At 45.3% G+C, this 25,026-nt stretch overlaps 1 protein-coding gene across 3 annotated transcripts in view; it reads right to left on the reverse strand.

Annotated features, from left to right (window-relative positions):
- tspan17 (tetraspanin 17) overlaps positions 1–25,026 on the reverse strand; it is a 54,586-nt gene that overhangs the window by 24,221 nt on the left and 5,339 nt on the right. For all 3 annotated transcript variants that reach the window (XR_004413447.1, XM_033029478.1, XM_033029477.1), the window contains exons 2-5: positions 8,691–8,741; positions 7,077–7,223; positions 3,464–3,634; positions 129–254 (exon numbers count right to left, since the gene is read on the reverse strand). Coding sequence is in view for 2 of the 3 variants with exons in the window: in XM_033029478.1 (XP_032885369.1) it covers positions 129–254; positions 3,464–3,634; positions 7,077–7,223; positions 8,691–8,741 (495 nt within the window). In the remaining variant the exon portion in view is untranslated. The remainder of the gene's footprint in view (positions 1–128; positions 255–3,463; positions 3,635–7,076; positions 7,224–8,690; positions 8,742–25,026) is intronic.

Consider the following 25,026-nt stretch of genomic DNA (forward strand, 5'->3'; position numbering starts at 1 on the left):
TGAGAGTTTAAGAGCTTGGATTATGTTAAGACTTTTCATCTTTAGTTGTGTTCCAGTTCAAGGAATCATTTGACCTAATTTACTATAATCTACAAATAACCAAGCATAAATGTATAAAATATTCATACCGCAGGATCTTTAATACAGCAAGAAAATGGAACACCACATCGCTCTCTGCTTGGGTTGAAATCTGTACAATTAAAGTAAATATTTAGGTCCCAGTCGATGGGTCCTCGAGCACCACAGCACAACCACTATTACAATAAAAGAAAAATATATATATTACTGCTTTGTAAACATCAGGCTACATTACCATTTCATGAAAGATAACAGTATTAAAGTACAGTCTAGTGGAAGATAAAGCCATTTAAAATTTTAACAAACACAAATGCAGATTCAAACTGAAAATAGCTTTTTTGTTCAAATTTGGTCAAAACTATAATTCTGACTGATTTTTTTTTCCAACCATAGTTTTATGGGTCTGAAGGGGTATTTTTCCTCATTTCTTTTCACTTTCTTCTGATGGGCAAATTAATTAACATCTAATGATGTTATGTGATTGATGCACAAAAGTATAATTCCACGTGCAAGGTGTGAGGGAACATAATTTATGGCAACAAAAATTACATTAAATTAAGCACTCAAACTACTCACTGTAGTTAGACAATACCCCTCCTCGACAAATCATTTTTACTGCAAGCAGCACTCTTAAAAAATCTTCCTTTTCACTTCCATAATACCAATTCACAAAAGACAAGAGATCTCATTGGTGACCCTTGGACTATCTTTGATCGAACTTTACTGGCTTTACCTTGCACTAAACGTTATTTCCTTCTCATGTATCTATACACTGTAAATGGCTTGATTGTAATCATGTATTGTCTTTCCGCTGAGTGGTTAGCACGCAACAAAAGCTTTTCACTGTACACCTGACAATAACTAAACTGATAACTAAACTGAACTAATCCTTCTTCCAGTTTCCACTGCTGATACCTGAACCACTGATCTCTAAATACGGATCAGGATGATTAACCCTGAAAAATCTGGTCAACGTTTTCAGAAAAAATCTCAACCATTTGTGTGCTCTTCACAAAACGATCCTGACGAGGAGAGTGTGAGTGTAGAAAAGAGAGAAGAATGTTTAATTGACATATGTACTGAAACAGAACAATGAAATTCTTACTTGCAGCAGCATTACAGGTTTATAAACCTGGTAATCAATACATAAAATAAATAAAAAGTGCAATAAATAAAAAACTCTAATATAGTGCAAAACAAAACACAAACTCGAAAACCCTTGTGCAAGACAAGACAGCTTGTAGTTTTAAGTTTAGTTGGTGTTTGTAGTGTTCAACAGTCTGATGGTTGTTGGGAAGAAGCTGTTCTTGAACCTGGAGGTCACAGTTTCCAGACCCCGATACTTTCTTCCCGATGGCAGGATTGAAATTAGAGCATGGTCAGGGTGTTGTGGGTCCATGATTATGCTGTTGTGGGTCCATGATTATGCTGTCAGTACCCTTGATAGACAGTGCAGTGTTCACCACTTTTTGTAATCTCCTTCGTTCCTGGGCATTTGAGATGTTGAAACAGGATATGATGCAACTAGTCAATATGCTTTCTCCGCCATCAACCTGTTGATGAAGACAGGTTAGTGGATCCTCAGCCTTCCTCTTCTAAAGTCAACAATCAGATCCTCGGTGCTATTGATGTTGAGAGCAAGATTGGTGCTCTGGAACCATTCAATCAGACGATCGATCACTCTCCTATACTCTCACTCTTCATTACTTATAATATGTACAACAGTTGTTAATATTGGCTAAATTAAAGACACCATAAAATGGAGGATCCCTGCACTTGTCAGAATTGCTTAACCTTTGTCAGCTGAACTTTACAGGCTTTGATTGGCGCCAGCCAGTCTAGGCTCAGACTGATATGCAGGATGGTAAGAGGTGCAGGTGTTCTCCCTGTTTCTCTTAAATTGATGTTTTTGAAATTGATGTATACCGGTTTTGCAAACAAACCTTAAATGCATAATTTCTATTGGATCGCTGCAAAAACATTGTAAATAGTATAAATAATGTTGCAAGACAATCATCCAGTTAATTGATGATTGGTCGAACAGTTGAGCCTTGGAGAAATTGTTTGAATCTCAGGGCACATGTTTCAATGTTTGTTCTTGTTTGCTTCCTTCAAAAGCTTTCTTTCTTATACGATGTATTAGCTGCTGTATTATTGGGTTAGGGAAATGTCTGTTATGTATGGGGTTAATCGATATCTGTAATTGGATTATTAACAGACCACCCCCATGTGGTTCGGCCCCTCAAGGTCCCGGGACCTATAAAAGTCCGCTGCCACGAGGTCCAGCGTCGATCGTCTGGGAGAACGCTTGGGACTGCGTGACCATCGATCTATTGTGGCAGTTGGCAATTTGTAGCATGTCCAGGTTCCTGCTATGGCAAGAGTTGATATGTACAATAAACAAACTCTCAAAGCACATCATCACCACCAATTGAAGTACCGCTGGTCAGTAGCTGTGTCACCTTACTCCTCTTGGGCACAGGTATTATTGATGCTCTTTTAAAGTAGGTTGGAAGCTCACACAGTAATGAGAGGTGAAGATATCCACAAAATCTCCAACCAGTTGGTTCACACAGATTTTGAGAATGAGACCAGATGCACCATCAGGTCCAGATGCTTCACAAATGTTCACCCTCGTGAAGGATCTGACATCAGCCTCGGTGACTGAGATTGCAATAATATCAGGGCTATGGATGCCCAAGAAGGCACATCAGTTCGACCTATTGAGCTCACTGTCGTTTGAGCTGCCACTTGGTTTCGCCTTGTAGCAAGTGATGGTGTGCAAGCCCTGCCAGAACAACCGAACATCCGTCTCATCCTCCAAATTACCGCAAAAGTCACAATTGGCCTTTTTCAATCCAGGAACAGGTAATAACAGGCATATTAAAACCAGACCAAAATGAAATTCACACACCCCATAGCTCCGAATAGGATGATAGACTGGTTGTACAGAAGCACACCCGTTTCATCCAACATTTAAAAAAACTATAAATATTATTAGAACCATCGACCTATACAGTTTGGAAATAGGTACATTGACCAAAATTTAATTAACATGAAGTAGGAAATATTGAAATAAGCAATACACTAGTAAAGGTTTTCTAAATGTTTTCTCCAACATCCATGGATCATGTCCAATAATAACTTTCTCATTATTTATTATTTGAAATTGAAGGTGAAATGAGTCATCTGCAATTTCAAATTCAAATAATTTCAACTATTTGAAATGAGTAGACAAAGCACTTGCAGTAAAATAATCTTTGAATCGCCACCATATACATTCAAAATTTACTGAATTAAAATAAATATATCAGGCGCCCAAACAGAAAATTTGGTTGAATTATTTAGAAATTTCTCATTACTACAAGGAATTGAATTTACTTACATATTCTTGTGCAAAATCAATAAGGTTTTGAAGATCTATGTCATCCCTATAAGCTTGAACATTTTTGTTGATAAATAAATTGAGCTGGTCCTTGATCCAGTCCTTGAAGACGAATGCTAGTATCCCAGTTGTCAACTCCAAGAAGAAAATTAGACCCAAGAATACTGAAAACTGAAAAACAGAATTTTATTATAATGGAGCAGATACAATAATACCCACGAGTTGTATATTTCCTCAGCTTAGAGGTCATTTTCACAATAATAATTTCAAAAACACTCGGATGGTATTTTAGACCTAGATTATTTTTTTAATTTAATATTATAACACTTCAAAAGCAAAGAAGTGCAGAGTGGTGTTATCATCCTATTGAGTTAGGATATCAAGCAAGCTGGTATGTGGAAATATTATCCCCCCCGAACTAATCTATCTATACTATTACTAAAACTCATCTTGACCACTTCCGGTCTGCGTTGTATTTAAATTTGCACAAATCCGGTACCCTATATCGCCACCTTACTCACCGTTCTCCTTTGCTCCAAGCGCGTCAAGCTTTGTTCCAATCGGTGGAGTATTATAAAAGTTATGAAGGTTTGAAAAAATCGTGAGATGAGCAGAATGGTCTTCTCGCCTGTCAGTCACCACGCCCTTTCCGGCACCCGCTGTCCGGCGGGGAGAATAAAGATGAAGCGGACTGCGAGCGAGGGGCTGTGCTCTGCGAGCGGGTGCTGTGTTCTGCGAGCGGGGGCGGCGACCACCACGGCAACCCGGGTTCCGATGTGTGCTGCTGGGGACCAGCGCCGGTGAGTCTCGAGCCGGTGAGTGCAGTTAGAGCCGGGGCCAGGAGCCACTGAGCCTACACACCCCTCTTCCCCCCTCCCCCCCCCCTGTAAGTCCGCAAGCCGTGAGTGAGTGAACTGTGAGTCCGCAAGCCGTGAGTGAGTGAACTGTGAGTCCGCAAGCCGTGGCTGAGTGAACTGTGAGTCCGCAAGCCGTTGCTGAGTGAACTGCGAGTCCGCAAGCCGTGGCTGAGTGAACTGTGAGTCCGCAAGCTGTGGCTGAGTGAACTGTGAGTCCACAGGTCGTGGCTGAGTGAACTGTGAGTCCGCAAGCGGTGGTTGAGTGAACTGTGAGTCAGCAAGCGGTGAGTGACTCAACTGTGGGGTGCATGACTCAACAGGCCAGAGTCCGGAGGCCGCGCCCGAGTACGGAAGTCGGACGTGAGTAGAGGCAAGAGTTTTACTGTCACATGTCCCGTGTGTGTGTGTGTGTGTGTGTGTGTGTGTGTGTGTGTGTGTGTGTGTGACGGAGGGTGCGTGTGACGGAGGGTGCGTGTGTGTGTGTGTGTGTGTGTGTGTTCAATAAATAACAAATATAGTACAAATAACAAGCGAGTCCACCAGCCGTGAGTAAGTGAACTGTGAGTCCACCAGCCGCGAGTAAGTGAACTGTGAGTCCACCAGCCGCGAGTGAGTGAACTGTGAGTCCACCAGCCGCGAGTGAGTGATCTGTGAGTCCACCAGCCTCGAGTGAGTGAACTGTGAGTCCACCATCCGCGAGTGAGTGAACTGTGAGTCCACCAGCCGCGAGTGAGTGAACTGTGAGTCCACCATCCGCGAGTGAGTGAACTGTGAGTCCACCAGCCGCGAGTGAGTGAACTGTGAGTCCACCAGCCACGAATGAGTGAACTGTGAGTCCACCAGCCGCGAGTGAGTGAACTGTGAGTCCACCAGCCGCGTGTGAGTGAACTGTGAGTCCACCAGCCGCGAGTGAGTGAACAGTGAGTCCAAGAACCCATTCGGTCCACAATGTCCATTCTATCCCTCTGGAAACCAGTCCCTTCGGCCGACAACACCCACACTAGCCCTCCAGAAAGCCCCCCCTCATTGGCCACTGCCTGAAGCTGTGCCCGTCCCCCAGCTGCAGGACGCTCACCCCACCGGCCCCCGACAGCCCCCACCTGAAGCCGACCCCCTCCCCGGCTGCAGAATGCAACAAGAGATGCAACAAGAAAGAATGGATTGAATAAATCTCCTCTTTAACGTTTAAATTGTTGTTATATTTTAAGTTATTCACATTTTAAGCTTTAATAAATCCCTTTTCCACTTGGCGTGCCCGTCAGCTGCACCTGCGCAGTAATACCTGCGTGTTCTACGTCACAATGGGAACCCAATGTGAGGGAATGGCTACGGCGCCGGAGAGCCGCTAAGAGTGGATGGGGGGGGGGGAGTTTGGGGGGGGGGGGGGGGGGGGGGTTGTGCGTGGGGGGGGGGGGGGGGGGGGGGCAAGGGGCGGAAGGGAGTCAGTGGCATCACAACGGGAACCCGTCAGCCATGCCTGCGCAGTTGGGGGCTATGCGTGAGTGGTGGAATATTGGAATTGGTGGAGAGGTGGAATATTGTGTTGGGGGACCAGGCCTCCCATGTGAGAATACTTAGTCTTGTAACCTTTAAAATGCAAGTGAGATTTTATCAATCTAAGTGGTTAATGTCATTTGTACAATAATTTTGTTCATGTCACTCCCCAGCAAACTACCAATGAGCGTGGCAACAGTGTGCTGGTCCCAGAAGATGATCTATTATCTCTGATTTAATTGCAAATCTTTCAAGTTATCATGTCCTGAATACATTAGCTGGGTGTTTGAAGAGCTAACGACAGGGAGAATTAGTAAAGGTTTTCTAAATGTCCCATGCTATATGTTTCTATGTCCTATTCTTACATGAAAGTTGTAACATCCAGACCTTCAGTAGTATTTTTCTTCAGAAATTTCAGTAAGATTACCCAGAAATAAAACATAATTACCATAGGTTTTAGCTGCCCAGTTTTGAGTTTTGAATCTAAAGCAGTTTTGAGTCTGACAGTTGAGGGTCCAAAGATAAGACCCAAAACAGCACCTGTCCATATTTTCCCCAGATGCAGCCTGACCCATTCCTCCAGCACTTTGTTCTTTGCTCATAGCTGCCCTACTTATCCTATCTCTTAAGATCTCTAGTTTAGCAAACTGTAGAGCATCACAGCAGAAGCAGCAAAAATAAATCTGCTGCAGACATTCTTCTGCTTAACTCAAGCTGGCAACCCCTTCAGTTTCTAAACATTGAAGCTAACCATTTACAGTTGGTTACTCTTTGTAAACAGATCTGAAGAAATATCTATTACATTAAAAATTGATAAATTCTACATTTTTGTCAAAATCTTTTGGATGGAACCATGATGATTCCCTCAAAGGGAAAATCAAAGATAGCTTGATGCAACAGATTTTCATATTCATAACTATTATGATCAATGTACATATGCTAGCCATCAAAACAGTTTGATTCTAAACTGTCATTTTTCCATGAGAAAATGTTGATAATTTTATCACAATCTATTCTAAACAATTAACTAATTATGTTCAAAGATTAAAGCAACAATTAAATTTAGAAATTTTGAGATTTAAAAAAAATACAGGATGCTTATCTGTGTCCATTTTCCAACTTAGATTTATAGGAATATTGTAAACTTTTATAATTGAAAAACTACTTTAAACTGAGTTTAATGAACTAATGACAATTTTAAAAACTTCACAAAATCTTTATATGTTTCTCATGGATAAGTTGTAATGTAAACAAACACTTACAAATTTCAGTAGGAAAGTGTTCTCACGCAGTGCACCAATACAGCCAGCAAATCCAAGAATGAACATTACTCCACCAACAACAATGAACAACCAGACTGGGTCAAATCCTCCCAAGTCTGTGATAGAAGAGATGTTGGAAAGCACACCCTAAAAGAGAACTGCATGTGATTATCATTACTCAATGAAGCACTAAACATCGCAATGCTTCTATTTACAATGAATTTCTCATTTAAATTGAAACCACTAAACTAATTCATAGAAAAGCTACAAAAACTTGACATTAATAATCAAGGCTGTCACATAAAAGTCAATAGGATTTAGGTACCTGTAGGTATTAAATACAACACCTGGTACTAGTGGGTAATACATTAAATACAACAGCTGGTATTAGAATGGCAAGAGGTCACCAGAGAAGACATTTTCAATTGTGAAATTCTTTACACATAAAGGAGAGAATCAAAGAACAGTCAGCCATCAGAATTGTTTCAATGCAAATTTAGGCGAATACCCTCAGCAAAGTAAAGATTTTAAATGGCGTCAGTCTTCACACCCCTGAATATAGACCTGTTACCAATATAGAAATGAAGAAGTGGAAGTGGAAGATTACAGAATAGATGGTAATGTATTGCTATAAGCAATAATGTGTATCAAATTGGATTGCTCTGCTGGTTCTGATAGAAATTCACCAAGGAATGCTAAAAGGAGGGGAATCCTTGCTCACAGATCGCATTGTGTGCTGGAGTCAGGATTGGTTCCCACAGACTAAGATAATTTTGGTCCAAGACATCCAGAACCGTTTGTTAGAGTGACTTCAATTACAGAAACAGCCAGCAGTTCTATGGATCATCTTCCCTTCTGGCCAACATGTAGTTAGGGTATTAATACTTGATGTAGCTATAACTTCCAAAGATCAATGATGCAGCTGTGTGTTAGTCTCTAGGTAATAATGCAAGGTGGGAGAAACTGCCAGAAAATACCAAATGAAAATGAACTACAGAGGATCATCCATGATTATAACAATTTATTTATGATTTCAGTCAATTCCTTCATAAGATTATTTCATTTGAGACGTGCTCAGATTTGTGAAAATCTACTGCACAATTGTGTAAAAATCAGAAAAGAATTGAAATAAACATAATTGCTCTATTCCAAAAGAAAATACGATGAAGGATGGAACTTCAAAACTAGATGGAATTTCAAAAAAGCAATGGAAATATTGAGCAAGCAAGTCAGCATCTGCAGAAGGAAAAAGATTGTTAACCTTTCAAAGGTTCTGACAAAATGAAGCATTTAAAATGGAAACAAACAAATATTCTAAGAATGTGTCAGTAGGAACTGCAGATAAGGATTTATGTCAAAGATAGACACAAAATGCTGGAGTAACTCAGCGGGTTAGGCAATATCTCTTAAAGTTCTAAGAACACTGTGCTCCATAAATTCATTACCTTGTCTTCTTAAATTATGCAAGTGAAAATGATTACGATATATGAACCAAATTTAAATTGTGATTCATTTCTCAGAAATATTCCCACCCACTCCACTACTTCCCAAAAATAGACTAAAACACCAAAATTATTTTTTTTAATCATCTTCAAATATGCACATGCAAAATACCTTCTCAGCCCAAGCCCAGAGGCCAATTCCAAGAAATGCAGCTCCTAGCAACTGCAAAACAAAATATAACAACACATTAAGGTTTGCAAATGCACATCTGCCATACATTACATTATTATGAGTACAAATATCCAGCCTTTGAAAATGTTGGTGTGCAAGATATATGCTATGCTTCTTTGAAACATTCGTTTTTTAGTTTAGCGATACAGTATGGAAACAGACCCTTCGGTCCACCGAGTCCACACTGACCATTGATCATCGTTCATACTGGTTCCATGTTATTCCACTTTAATCCACTCCCGACACATTAGGGGCAATTTTACTAAAGACAATTAACCTAAAAACTTGCACGTCTTTGGGAAGTGGGAGGAAACCGAAGCACCTGGAGGAAACCCGCATGGTCACAGGGAGAACGTGCAAACCCCACACAAACAGCATCAGAGATCAGGATTGAACCCATGTCTCTGATGCTGCAGGGAAGTAGCTCTGCCAACTGTGCCACCTTAATCAACGGAATTATTGCAAATTATTTATTTGGACAGTTTTCAATTAAATAGCTACTGTATTTAGGATTTTAATTGGCCGTAAAGGATTTTGGACATCACAAGAACCCAAATAGCAATTGGAAAGTATTTTTTTCTTTATATTCCCAAGGAAGAATTATTGTTTGTTCTCCCTGTCATCTACACCTCAAAAGTAAATGATTCAATTAAAAAAATATTGTATTTACAAATATTCCACCTCTCTACACACTTCTATTCTCATAATTCTAACCTCTCTCTAATCTTAGTAGAGAAAAGATAACTGGAAACATAAGTGAATATGACAGGTATTCATGACTCATTAAGCAGTATCAATTCTAATGTGATAACAAAATGGTACCTGCAGTTAAGGAGATATTTTGACCTATCAGATGCTGGTTAATCTCCTCCACGCTCACCCACATGCCTGCACATTCAGTCCATTCAAATATTCATCCAGCTGCAGTTGCAGTTGACCCTTGACAGTACATTTTGACCCTAACCATTTGATGCACAAACCAAATCTCTATGTAGATTTTAGTTATTTTGCTAATCAGCTTTACTCAATGTTTTTTACTCATTAATCCCTCCAAAAGGAAGTTTTTCGCTCTCAGCTCTACATTCCATGACATTGACCTGTTCTTCCACTCCCCATTCACCTTAACCCTATGATTTTCAAATGGCCCCCAATCTCAAAGGGGCAAACACTTCCTTTTACAGGGCTCAAAATTAGTGGTTGCCTGGGTGCCACTGACCACCCAAAGTGTCGCCGGGCAACCTAAACGAGAGTCATTTTGCCCGGCTTGGCACGCAGATACTGGTTTATACCGAAGATAGACACAAAAAACTGGAGTAACTCAGCGGGTCAGGCATCTCTGGAGAAAAGGAACGTGACGTTTTGTGTCGGCATCAGCTATAATGCATGGGAAAGATGTGGCGTGGGAAAGTGTGGCGTGACGGAGGGTCGGAGCGAATTACGGGCCCTGAACACCATCTCCTCCTCCTCCCGCCCCCGCCTGTCCTATTAGCGGCCGCTGCTTGCCACTCCGCCAACGGCGCTTTCAAAACAAACCCTGTCACACACCGAGGCCGGGGATGGGGGGGGGGGGGGGGTGGGACTGAGGATAGAGCGCAGTGATTGGAGGAGGGAGACATGCCAAAACACTCTCGGCACACCTGCACCGCAGCCAGGATCGATCCCAGACGTCCGGAGTGGTGCCCCCAGCCAGCGCAGAGAAGCACCCAGCTCAACTCTGCCTGTCCCGCCATGACCAGGCGAGACAGGCAGGGTTGAGCTGCATTTAGCGCTGTTTTGAGCCTCCGAAGCCTCACGCGCGTGTGTCCCCTGGTCCCCCCCATATTTTGATAGCGATTTCCGTGCCTGGGACAGCCAAGGCAGCGATGATGCTGGTGTTGTCCGAAGAGCGCTGACCTTCCTTCCCACCTCCTCTGCCCCTTCCTCCCTCTCTCTCTCTCTCTCTTTTGTACGCCCCCCTCCACCCTCCTTATCCTGAGACACCTCCTCTCCATCCCGCACTGATCCCCATTCCTGCCTCTATTCAGTCCTCACTGACATCCCGTGTGCCCCCCCCCATCTATTCATCCTTCACTGATCTCCCTATCCACCTCGCATTGATTCTCCTGCCACTCCCCATCAATCCTACACTGGTCCCCCAATTCATCCTGTACTGACCCCCCTTCCCATCCATCCTGCACTGTTCCTCCACTCTCCGCTCGCTCCTCGTCCGCCGGCACGGCAGGCCACCTTACACATGCGCACTGCCATGGCCTGCATCAAAGATCCTACAACGAGGATCTTTGGCCAGCACATCATCGGCCGTGGTTGTGCCGCGCAGCACATGCGCACTGCCACTGCAACTGGTCGGCATCAGTCACTTTATCCCTCGCTTTGCATTGTGGGAGATCTGGCCGCAATTGCTGTACGGTCGCTGGCTCACCGCAAACCAACGCAGAATCACTCGCTGGAGCTGGAGTAACTCCCTGGATTAAATCTTGGTTCTTGGTTTCCCGGTCCTCCAAAAATATTCGAAATGGAATTTAAACAGGAGTGGACCCACCACCACCAAACTCCAAACTCTGAAAAATAACAGCCTGTTGCATTTTATCTGTTTATTTATTGTGTATATATATATATATATGGTCTATGGTATATAGACACACTGAACTTTTATCTCCTGTTCCGTATTATGTTTAAATATTCTGTTGTGCTGCAGCAAGCAAGAATTTCATTGTCCTATCTGAGACACATGACAATAAAACTCTCTTGACTCTTGACTTGGACTTAAGCAAAAAAGGGTTCTTGGGGGAAAAAAGTGCTACCTTAAATTTAATTGCGTCTGGTTGGGTACCTCTTGTAGGGTGAGGACTATTCCATGCTTAAATTGTGTGGGGGAAATCCTTGCAGCAGCACACACACACACAATTTCCCTCCTGGGATTAATAAAATTCTATCGTATAGTATTGTGTGTGTAGGAAGGAACTGCAGATGCTGGTTTAAACTGAAGATAGACTCAAAAAGCTGGAGTAACTCAACAGGTCAGACAGAATCTCTGGACAAAAAGAAAATATTACGTCTTGGGTTGGGTCTGAAAAAGGTTCCTGCACACCTTTGGAATGTGGAAGGAAACAAGAGCACCCGGAGAAAACTCATGTGATCCAAGGCAAAAGGAGCAAACTCCATACAGAGCACCCATATTCAGGATCAATTCCGGGTCTCTGGCAAATTTAGGCAGCAACTTTATGGCCAATGCACTGCCCCATAGTCTTGAACTGAATTACAACATACAGTAAGTAGCTGTAAAGGGGGACTTTGCATCACTTAGAGATTAAGACTGAAAATGGATATTTTTTTTTTTTAGTAACCAAAGTTATCAACGTATAATTTTTTGTGTGTTGGAAAATAAAATATAGTAGCACAGCTGGTGGACTTGCTGCCTCACATGCCAGAGATCTGTGTTCGATCCTGTCCTCGGGCACTGTCTGTGTTGAATTTGCACATTCTCCCTGCAAGTATGTAGGTTTCCTCCCACATCCGAAAGACGCATTGGCTTTGTAGGTTAACTTGTCCCTGTAAAATTGCCCTTAATGTGTAGGGAGTGTGTGAGGAAAGTGGGATAACAGAACTTGTGTGAATGGGTAGACAAAAATGCTGGAGAAACTCAGCAGGTGAGGCAGCATCTATGGAGCGAAGGAAATAGGCAATGTTTCGGGTCGAGACCCTTCTTCAGACAGATCGGGTGGTCGGGAAAAAGAAAGGAAGAGGCAGAGATAGTAGGCTGTGGGAGAGCTGGGAATGGGAGGGAAGGAGGGAGAAAGCAAGAACTACCTGAAATTGGAGAAACCAATGTTCATACCGCTGGGGTGTAAACTACCCAAGTGAAATATGAGGTGCTGTTCCTCCAATTTGCTGTGGGCCTCACTCTGGCCATGGAGGAGGCCCAGGACAGAAAGGTCGGATTCAAAATGGGAGGGGGAGTTGAAGTGCTGAGCCACTGGGAGATCAGGTTGGTTATTGCGAACTGAGTGTTGGTGTTGTGCGAAGCGATTGCCAAGCCTGCACCTGGTCTCACCGAGGTTGATCACACGCTGAATAATCCAACCAGAATTTTGTTTGGAAGTGGAAAGAAATAATAGAAATTGCATTCATTGCAACGTGTAAACAGAGATGAGATACTGTATTGTAATTTTGCTGCATGTCATTGTGGTATATATCATATCTTGATTGGAGAATATGTTTAGTTTGTCACTTTATTTGAAGCAGAAATAATATGTGAATGCTTCTGACTGGTAACTACGCACTTCGTCGGAGCACATTATTGCAAGCCGTCTTAAATGACCACCTAAACTGTCATTTAGCAACCTAAAAAGCTGCCTAGGTTGCCCGGCTGGCAACAGGGTAAAAAAGTTAAGCCTTTGTATACTGCTGTTAGAACGGCTGCTTCCTGCTTTTAGCACCAGATGATGCTGTAGAAGCCTTTTTGGAAGCCTCCCTCTCCCTCCCTTGCTCTCTCTCCCTCCTTCCTCTTTTCCTCCCTCCCTCTCCCACTCCCTCTCTCTCCCTCCCCATTTCCCTCCCTCCCTCTCTCCTTCCTTTTTTTCTCCCTCCCTCTTATTCCCACCCTCTCACCTTCTCCCTCCCCAAACAGTCTGTGACCCATGGCGCTGTGGCCATAGCGCTATGTATAAAGCCCATAGCGCTATGTGTAAAGGCAATAGTGCTCCAGCTGGTGGCGCTATAATTAGAACCCATAGCGTTGTTCATTTAAATTCCCACGTGCTAAACTGACAGAGCTGTTTAAACATAGAAACATAGGAAATAGGTGCAGGAGTAGGCCATTCGGCCCTTCGAGCCTGCACCACCATTCAATATGATCATGGCTGATCATCCAACTCAGTATCCTGTACCTGCCTTCTCTCCATACCCCCTGATCCCTTTAGCCACAAGGGCCACATCTAACTCCCTCTTAAATATAGCCAATGAACTGGCCTCAACTACTTTCTGTGGCAGAGAATTCCACAGATTCACCACGCTCTGTGTGGAAAAAAAAAATTCTCATCTCGGTCCTAAAAGACTTCCCCCTTATTCTTAAACTGTGACTCCTTGTTCTGGACTTCCCCAACATCGGGAACAATCTTCTTGCATCTAGCCTGTCCAACCCCTTAAGAATTTTGTACGTTTCTATAAGATAAACCTGTAGCGGGACAGGCAGATCAAAACTTTAAAAAATAATCATCCAGAAATATCATCCTTGAAATTTAAAATACCAATAGATTTAATCTGCTTGTAATTTTTAGAGTTATAGTATGACTTTTTATATCCTTGCATTTTTTAAGCACCAAGATGAAACAGGAAGTCGGCCGATTTAAAAAAAAAATCAGTATTTTACAAAGCAAATCCGTACATCCGTTTTCTTATCGCATTTCCGTACAAAATACGGAAAATCCGTACTACTTGGCAGCTCTGCGTATGTGTTCCACTCGGACAGTCACCGTTCCAGTCACCGGGCTTTCAGCAACCGGCTACGGCTTGACAGTTGCCGGCAGTCGCCTGAAAAATCGTCTAAGTGGGACAGGCCCATACGGCAGCAACTCTACCGCTGTGTCACCATGCTGCCCAGACAGTCTTTTATGCTTTACTTGTACAGAGGCTCAATCAATTCCCCTCCAGCACCACACTTATTCACCTGACTGAACGCTTTCTAACACTGAATGTCTCCTTCACCTATTCAATTTTCCAAAATATACAGCTATGGGAACTCTCAAAGAGCTGAGCCCGTTTCTTTGTGGAACATATAGAACATCCCTTGTTTCAGTTTGATGCAGGACTTTTTCCTCAAGTGTTTCTCCAGTACATAGATAACTATTTAATGTTGTTCATGTACCTGTATAGGTAACAAAACCTCTGTTACATAAGATTTTAATTTCGATCCAGCTCCTATGTTCACGCGGGCCATAATCTAAACGTATGTCCTGTGAGGATTCCATTCTCCCACATTCTTTATTTCAAATGTATTTGTTGTCATTGATTTTCCATACCAGACCGCATGAAGAATTTTCCATAAACGGATCCACCTTCCACCCCTTCATAATTGATAAGGTTTTCAACTACTTCTCTATATTTCCTACACCTGCCTTTTCACTATATCTCCTACCAGCCAGACTAAGGAATGGTTCCCCGTGTCATTTGTTCTCACATTCCATCTCGCGAAACCCCACATTAAATACACCCTATTTTCCGATTTTATATCTCCATTAAAGAACTTGCACCATCAGACACACCAACTCTCCTTTCAACATTCGGAAAAGATTGTTTCCTTTGTAACTCGCTAATCCATTCTTTGAGCTATACCAAACATTCCTGTTCCTGCTCATAAAACAGCAGGAAATGTAACACGCCCTAGTGGAAATTGGAGGAATAGCACCTCATATTCCGTCTGGGGACCTTGCGTCCTTATGGCATACAACAGCGGAAATTGGAGGAACAGCACCTCATATTCCGTCTGGGGACCTTGCGTCCTTATGGCATTAACATTGAATTTTCCCAATTTTGCTAGCCCCTGCTGTCTCCTCCCCTTCCTTAACCCTCTAGCTGTCTCCTCCCACCCTCCCGCCCTCGGGCTCCTCCCCCTCCTCCTTCTTTCTCCCACCCCCCATCAGTCTGAAGAAGGGTTTTGGCCCGAAACGTCGCCTATTTCCTTCGCTCCATAGATGTTGCTGCACCCGCTGAATTTCGCCAGCAATTTTGTGTACCTAGGAAATGTAACACCCCTGGTTTATCTGTCTACACCTGCTGCTCGACTTCCAACCACAGATAGTACTGCTATAACAGGGCTCTCACTTAACTTAGTCACTTAGTCCTTGCTTTCTCCCTCCTTCCCCTCCCCATTCCCAGCTCTCCCACAGCCTACCGTCTCCACCTCTTCCTTTCTTTTTCCCGCCCCACCCCCGACATCAGTATGAAGAACAGGGCCGGATTTACGTATAAGCTAGACAAGCTTAAGTTTAGGGCCTCGAGATCTAAGGGGGCCTACTCACTTCACTGCCCCACCGAGACCTCCTACTCTTTGCCCGCTGACCCTGGCCACTCCACTGTCCTCCAGTAGCCCACAGCCATCGCCTTCCCTGCAGCCTGGACTCAGCACCGGGCCTGAAGTTTCCACGCAGCAGACTCCCACTCCCCCGGGTTTGACTGCGCTGGGTCCTAGTGCTAGTCTGCCAACCCTGGTAATCTCAGTGGCTGTTCCACTGGGTCTTCCCCATTCCCCTCAAACCATGTGACCCCAGCTCTTCCCCACCCGCACTACAGTCCTCATAGGCCCTGACCACCCACCACCCCTCCACCAGACATCACCTTGGCCTCAGTCCACTCACCTGCCTTCCTCCGGCCCCAACCCCCATCCCTGCCGTGTGTTCACCATCCCCCCCGGCCTCCCCCTCTCAGATACCAAACGGTCTGTCCTCAGCAGAGGCCTCACCCATGGCCGGCCTTAGGAGGTGCGGGGCCCAATTGGGAACAATTTTGGTGAGCCCCAGGTTCCCAGCCAAGGTCTGTAGAATCATAGAAATACAAATAAAGTCTATTATAGACTTTATATCTCTATGGTAGAATGGAAAGTAATCAAAATGTGCGCTTAAAAAGTGCCTGCGACTTAATGGACCAAACAGATCTAAGCTACATTTTAATATAAAATTGCATACATGTAAGCCTACAAGTAACAAACAAAATGTGTAGATCACCTCTGAAAAGTACATAGTGACAATACCACTTGTTTTAGTGACTGTGAAATGAAAAAGAGTAATTTAATTAAATAGATCCTGGAAAACCAATAACCATTGGTGAAAAACCAGTCCAGGCATTAAATTTTGGGCTTCAGCCCCATCCTACCATTTGGGCTTCTACCCCATCCTAACTGTGTGTTAGTTGTCTGTGCGTGATGTGAGTGTGGGAGGGAGGGAGAGAAGGGAGGGAGGAAGAGAAGGGAGGAAGGACAAGAGGGAGGGAGGGAGGGAAGTAGAGGAAGGAGGGAGGGAAGAAGAGAACGGAGGGAGAGGGCCGGCGGCAGGAGCAGATGCCGGGGTCCGGGCAGACGGGTGAGGCACAGGTTTGTAAACGTTGCTCCAACCCCCACCCGGCACTCCGTGTATTGTTCACTGCGTCTCCCCGGGGAGAGGGGTGGTGCCGGGGCTGTGTGCATGAAGCACGGAGACTGGAGGGGCGGGAGCGCTGCCCCGGGATCGTGAGGGAACGACGCATCTCCCCCTCTCCATTCCTCCTCACACCCCCTCCCCGTCTACCCCTTTCTTCCTCCTCCACCCCTCTACTCTCTCTCCGCCCCTCTCTCCCCCCTCCACCCGGGGTACATCTACCCGAGCTGAGAGTAGATTACTCTGGCGCGGGGCACCCTTTCCCGCGGGGCCCAATTGGGAGCAATTGGTCCAATCGGCTTAAGGCCAGCCCTGGGCTCACCTTTGTCCCCCTCCATCCCCACCTCAAAGAGCTCCAAATCACCGCGATTTGGAGCTCTTCTTCTGTCGCCTCCGCCTCACACCATTCTTCCATGGGAAGGAGTCCTCGCCCCCATTGATGATCCCTTTTCAGTCTCCAATGGACCCCCCCCACATGGCCATTGGTACAATGAAATTTGGGGGTCACCATCCGACGTCGGAACAGGAGAACATTCTCAGCGGCTTGGACTTCTGAATCGGCCACTTCCTAACGGAGACCGCGGCTCCCGAAGTCCACATGCTGAGCTGGGTGGAGATTCACGCTGGCGGCCCTCGGCAAAGGGATCCCAGGGCTCCGCGATGTTGAAATCAGCGCGACCCGAGGCTGGAGCTCCGCAAACCACAGCTCCATGATGTTGAAGCAGCAGGACCAACACTCCAGAGCTTCAAACGGCGATCCAGGTAAAGCATCACCTGTTCTGCGGTGAATCCAATATGTATTTTGAAACCAACTGTTTAATGACAACATACAGTAGGGTCCAAAAGTGTCACTGTCACTGTCGAGTAGTCATGGTCTTCTAGTTGTGGGGGTGGGAGATTGGGAGGGGGGGGCTCACAAGTGAAATAGCTTAGGGCCTGTCTTCATCTAAATCCGGCCCTGCTGAAGAAGGTTCTCGACCCGAAACAACGCCTATTCCATTGCTCCATTGATGCTGCCTCACCCGCTGATTTTCTCTAGCTTTTTTGTCTACCACCCATTCACACAAGTTCTGTTATCCCACTTTCCTCGCCCACTCCCTACACATTAGGAGCAATTTTACAGGGACAAGTTAACCCACAAAGCCAATGCGTCTTTGGGATGTGGGAGGAAACCCAGATGCTTGCAGGGAGAATGTGCAAATTTAACACAGACAGTGCCAGAGGACAGGATTGAACACAGATCTCTGGCGTGTGAGGCAGCAAGTCTATCAGCCGTGCCACTATATTTTGTTTTCCAACACACAAAAAAGTCATGACTCATGTCGCTAATGTGTGGGAAACAACTAGTGTACAGGTGATCGGCGTGGACTCAGTAGGCTGAAGGGCCTGTTTCCCCGCTGTATTTTTTAAACTAAAATCACTAAAACCAGAGAGTCTAAAGAAGGGTCTCTACCCGAAACGTCATCCAATTTCTTCTATCCAGAGACGCTGGCTGCTCCATGGAGTTCCCCCGCACAATTAAAGCATGGAATAGTCTTCACCCTACCATAGTTACCCAACCAGACAGAATTAAATTTAAGGTAGACACAAAATGCTGGAGAAACTCAGCGGGTGAGGCAGCATCTATGGATCGAAGAAAATAGGCGACATTTCGGGTCGAAACCTTTCTTCAGACTGATGTGGGGAGGGGGGGTGCATGAAGAAAAAAGGAAGAGGAGGAGACAGTGGGCTGTGGGAGAGCTGGGAAGGGGAAGGGAAAGGGGGAGAATGCAAGGACTACCTGAAATTGGTGAAGTCAATGTTAATACCGCTGGGGTGTAAACTGCCCAAGCAAAATATGAAGTGCTGCTCCTCCAATTTACAGTGGGCCTCACTCTGGCCATGGAGGAGGCCCAGGACAGAAAGGTCGGATTCGGAATGGGAGGGGGAGGTGAAGTGCTGAGCCACCGGGAGATCTGGTCGGTTATTGCGAACCGAGCGGAGGTGTTGGGCGAAGCGATCGCCAAGCCTACGCTTGGTCTCACCGATGTAGAGCAGCTGACACCTAGAGCAGCGGATGCAATAGATGAGGTTGGAGGAGGTGCAGGTGAACCTCTGTCGCACTTGGAACGACTGCTTGGGTCTTTGGATGGAGTTAAGGGGGGAGGTAAAGCGACATGTGTCACATTTCCTGCGGTTGCAAGGGAAAGTGCCAGGAGAGGGGGTGGGAAGGGATGAATTGAGCAGGGAGTTAGAGGGAGCGGTCTCTGCAGAAAGCCGAAAGGGGAAGAGATGGGAAGATGTGGCCAGTGGTGGGATCCCGTTGGAGGTGGCGAAAATGTCGGAGGATTATCTTTTGTATGTGACGGCTGGTAGGGAGGAAGGTGAGGACACGGGGGACTCTGCCCTTGTTACGTGGGGGGGATGGGGAGTGAGAGCAGAGTTACGGGTGAGAGCCTCATCTATAGTGGAAGAAGGGAACCCCTCCCCCGTTCCCTAAGAATGAGGACATCTCCGATGCCCTGGTTTGGAAGCCAGTGGTGGGAAATTTAAGGTAGCTCTTTTTTCCCCACGAACCCTTTTTTACTTAAGTTCACCCTCCTCCACCTCCAGTTTCAATTCCATTTGGAATATTTTTGGAGGACCAGGAAGCCAAGAAGCAAGAATTACTCCAGGGAGTTACTCCAGCTCCAGGGAGTAATCCTGCGTTTAGCTTCAGCGGTCGCGGCGAGCGGACAGCAATGGTGGCCAGATCTCCCACAATGCAAAGTGAGAAAGTACTCGCCGCCGACCAGTGGCAGTGCGCATGTGCAGGGCAGCCGATGATGTGCTGGCCATGATTGTGCGCATGTGCAGGGGGAGGATGTGCAGGCCGTGGCAGTGCGCATGTGCAGGGCTGCCGAGGATGTGCTAGCCGTGGCGGTGCATATGTGCAGGAGGTCGACCGTGCCGGCGGATGAGGAGCAGCAGAGAGCGGAGACTCAGCGGCCCAGACACGAGCCGTGCTATAATGCAATAGTTCCATTCCCTAGGAACATTGTGTTATAGGAAAACAATCACACGAGAGAGGTGTCAATTCTGTCAATTCTGGGGAAAGGGGATCATATTTCTGACATTTATTATTTTTTAAGATTTCCGGTGATGTTTAAAAAAAAAATTCTATTGTTCATGGCTGTGGTGTTCATAGTTCTAAATATCTCTGTCATATTCCCTCAGTACCTTCTCTGTTCCAAGCACAACCATCAGCTTCCACAGTACTTTCATATCTGGAATAATTTAAGCGAATCAGTTCTGTACCCTTCTGAACATCTTCTAAATTTCCTAAGATGCGGCGACTTGAATTGGACATAATCATATTCTGGTGACTCCAATGTAACGATATCCTTAGCATTCTCTGACTTGCATCTTTTTAGAATTATGCCCTCTAGTTTATGATGCCTGTCATCCTACCCAGCCGCAGGAAGCATTCCAATTGAACTACAATTTAATCCGTCACATATCTGCCCATTATGTGTCAATCTGTCCCTATACACTTGAGGACTATTACTCTTCTTCACTTCAGAACATCAAATTAGCATTCATTTGCAAACTTCAATTCAGACAGTTTTAACACAGAATTAAAATGATTTGCATGCAATGAACACAGGAGAATCCCCAACTATGGCAAATAATGGGTCTGGCCTTTTTGCCTTAAAACATTCATTTCACTTGTATCATTTCAAGTCAAAGATCATAGTCCTGCAGGAAAAATACATTGGATCCATTGCAGCGAGATTTCATGAGCAGACTGTCAAAGCGATCTGCCAGAATGGTTCACCAACAAACTTTCAAACCACCACCTAGACCTAGTGTCAGTGAGAAATGCCCTTCCACAGGGCCGCAACCCATGATGGCGGAACTTGAAATAAATAATTACCAATCCCCTTAGAGAGCACGTCTATTGCCAAGAAGATCTTGGAAGAAATAAAGGCATTTGTCAAGATTCATCCCGAACAGTTAAGAGTCATAGAGTTATACAGTGTGGAAACAGACCCTTTGGCCCAACTTGCCCACACCGGCCAACAATATCCCAGCTGCACTAGTCCACTTGCCTGCACTTGGTCCATATCCCTCCAAACCTGTCCTATCCATGTTCCTGTCTAACTGTCTCTTAAACGAGGGATAGTCCCAGCCTCAACTACCTCCTCTGGCTGCATGTTCCATACATATGTTACCCCTCGGATGCCTATTAAATCTTTTCCCCTTCACCATGAACCTGTTTCCACTGGTCCTCGATTCCCCTTCAAGAGACTCTGTGCATCTACCCAATCTATTCCTCTCATGATTTTGTACACCTCTATAAGATCACCCCTCATCCTCCTGCGCTCCAAGGAATAGAGACCCAGCCTACTGAACCTCTCCCTATAGCTCACACCCTCTAATCCTGGCAACATCCTTGTAAATCTTTTCGGGACCTTTTCAAGCTTGACAATATCTTTCTAAACCATGGTGCCCAGAACTGAACACAATATTCTAAATGCAGAATACACCAACACCTCATACGACGGCAACATGACCTCCCAACTTATATAATACTCTGACTGATGAAGGCCAATGTGCCAAAAGCCTTTTTGTTCACCTTATCTATCTGCGACTCGACCTTCAGAGAACCATGCACCTCGCTCCCAGATCCCTCTGCTCTACAACACTCCCCAGAGGCCTACCATTTACTGATAGATCCTGCCTTTGTTAGACATCCCAAAATGCAACATGTCAAACTTCTCTGTATTAAATTCCATCAACCGTTCCTCCACCTACCTGGCCAATCGATCCAGATCCTGCTGCAATCTTTCACAACCATCTTCACTATCTGCGAAACCACTCACTTTTGTGTCATCAGCAAACTTGCTAATCTTGCCCTGTATGTTCTCAACCAAATCATTGATATAGATGACAAACAGTAACAGGCCCAGCATCGAACCCTGACGCACACCACTAGTCACAGGCCTCCAGTCCGAGAAGCAACCTTCCACCATCACCCTCTGCTTCCTTCCATGGAGCCAATTTGCTATCCATTCAGCTATCTCTCCTTGGATCCCATGCGATCTAATCTTCCAAAGCAGCCTACCATGCGGAACCTTGTTGAATGCCTTTCTGAAATCCATGCACACATCTGCAGCTCTGCCCTCATCAGCCTTTTTGGTCACAGCTTTAAAAAAAATCAATCAGATTTGTGAGACACGACCTCCCACGTACAAAATCATGCTGACCTTGCCCATCCAAATGCCTGAATAACCTATCCCTCAGAATACTCTCTAGTAACTTTCCAACTACAGATTCAGATTCAACTTTAATTGTCATTGTCAGTGTACAGTACAGAGACAACGAAATGCAGTTAGCATCTCCCTGGAAGAGCAACATAGAATATGATTTCAATAAATAAATCTATTTACATGCACACAGTCATAGTGTTTTTCCTGTGGGAGGAGTGTCCGGGGTGGGGGGCGATTGGCAGTCTCCGAGGTACATTGTTGAGTAGTTTGACAGCCGCAGGGAAGAAGCTGTTCCTGGACCTGTTGGTCTGGCAACGGAGAGACCTGTAGCACCTCCCGGATGGTAGGAGGGTAAACAGTCCATGGTTGGGGTGAGCGCAGTCCTTGGTGATGCTGAGCGCCCTTCGCAGACAACGCTTGCTTTGGACAGACTCAATGGAGATGAGCGAGGAACCGGTGATGCGTTGGGCAATTTTCACCACCCTCTGCAGTGCTTTCCGGTCGGAGACAGAGCAGTTGCCATACCATGCTGTGATACAGTTGGTAAGGATACTCTCGATGGTGCAGCGGTAGAAGTTCACCAGAATCTGAGGAGACAGATGGACCTTCTTCAGTCTACTCAGGAAGAAGAGACGCTGGTGAGCCTTCTTGACCAGAGTTGAGGTATAGTGGGTCCAAGAGAGGTCATCGGAGATGTTGACCCCCCAGGAACCTGAAGCTGGAAACACGTTCCACCTCCATCCCTTTGATGTGGATGGGGGTATGCGTGCCACCCCTGGACTTTCTGAAGTCTACAATGAGCTCCTTGGTCGTCTTGGAGTTAAGGGCCAGGTTGTTGTCAGCACACCATGCTGCTAGGAGCTGGACCTCCTCCCTATAGGCCAACTCATCGTTGTTGCTGATGAGGCCAATCACCGTTTAATCATCTGCATACTTGGTGATGATGTTAAGCTCAGCGGCCTACAGTTCCCAGCATTTTCCCTGCAGCCCCTCTTGAATAGAGGCACAACATTTGCCACCCTCCAATCTTTCGGCACCTCTCCTGTATTTAAGGACAACTCGTAAATTTCAACCAGGGCTCCCACAATTCCCTCTCTAGTTTCCTGCAATGTCCTCAGATAGATCTGATCAGGCCCTGGATATTTTGTCTACCTCCATACAATATAGTACCTTTAAATTGTGGAGTGCAGAGGCAAATAAATAAATGATGGGTCTTTGTCCCAAACATTATAGAGGCAACATCTCATGTTGACATGTTGTATCGATAAGTAAACCGATACAGATCCAGGCACTTTCTGAGCAGGTACACAAAATTGCTGGGGAAACTCAGCGGGTGCAGCAGCATCCTTCGATATTCCAGCATCTGCAGTTCCCTTTTGAAAACTTTCTGAGCAGAAGTTGATTCCTGCCATAACCAACCTCTCGGAGTACTTTATTATGGTGAATGCAAGTACAACTAGTACCTTTAGCACTTCTTCGACAGTAACACTGACTGCTCTCAAGACACTTCCATTGACTGCCCCAAGTTCCTCTGTCCTACTGTCTTTCTCATCGGTAAATACAGAGGAGAAATGCTCATTGAGGACCTTGCCCATTTCCTTTGATTCGAGAGGTCCCACTCTCTCTTTGTTACCCTTTTCCCCCTAAAGTATTTATAAAATCTTTTGGAATTGGGATGACACAGAACTCTGCTGAAAAGGCTATTTTCAGGAATCAGGTTCAAAAAGGCATCTATCTTACCAGTGCTTCCATGAATACCATCTAGTTGTACTTGCATTCACCATAATAAAGTACTCAGAGAGGTTGGTTACGGCAGGAATCAACTTCTGCTCAGAAAGTGCCTGGATCTGCATCGGTTTGCTTATTGGTACGACATGTCAACATGAGATGCTGCCCTATAATGTTTGGGACAAAGACCCATCATTTATTTATTTGCCCCAGAACTACACAATTTGAGATTTGTAATAGAAAAAAAGGGTTAAAGTGCGCATTGTCAGATATAAAATATTAAAGGGTATTTTTATACATTTTGGTTTCACCATGTAGAAATTACAGCTGCGTTTATAATAATAATAATAATAAATTTTATTTATGGGCGCCTTTCAAGAGTCTCAAGGACACCTTACAAAAATTGAGCATGTAGAGGAAAAACATGTAAGGGGAATGAAATAAATAGTAGAGACATGACTAGTGCACAAAGTAAAGACAGAATTCAATACAAAACACAGTATGAGGCAATTAATGCAGATGAAAAGGGACGGGGACGTGGGGCTAAGGATAGGCAGAGGTGAAGAGATGGGTCTTGAGGCGGGACTGGAAGATGGTGAGGGACACAGAATTGCGGATCAGTTGGGGGAGGGAGTTCCAGAGCCTGGGAGCTGCCCTGGAGAAGGCTCTGTCCCCAAAACTGCGGAGGTTGGACTTGTGGATGGAGAGGAGACCGGCTGATGTGGATCTGAGGGACCGTGAGGGTTGGTAGGGGGCGAGGGGGTCAGTGAGATTTGGGGGGGGCCAGATGGTGGAGGGCTTTGTAGGTGAGGATCAGGATTTTGTAGGTGATCCGGTGGGAGATGGGAAGCCAGTGAAGTTGTTTGAGGACTGGAGTGATGTGATGCCAGGATTTGGTATGGGTGATGAGTCGGGCGGCTGCGTTCTGGACCAGTTGGAGTCGGTTGATGTAGGTGGAGCTGATGCCAAGGAGAAGTGAGTTGCAACAGTCCAGTCGGGAGGAGATGAAGGCATGGATGAGTCTTTCAGCAGCGGGCGGTGTGAGAGAGGGTCTGAGTTTGGCAATGTTGCGGAGATGAAAGAAGGAGGTTTTAATGACATGGCGGATGTGAGGCTCAAGAGAGAGGGTGGAATCAAAGATCACGCCAAGGTTGCGGGCCTGGGGAGATGGGGAGACAGCGGTGCCGTCGA

This window comes from Amblyraja radiata, chromosome 11, assembly GCF_010909765.2.
Source record: "Amblyraja radiata isolate CabotCenter1 chromosome 11, sAmbRad1.1.pri, whole genome shotgun sequence".
NCBI classification, from domain to species: Eukaryota; Metazoa; Chordata; class Chondrichthyes; order Rajiformes; family Rajidae; genus Amblyraja; species Amblyraja radiata.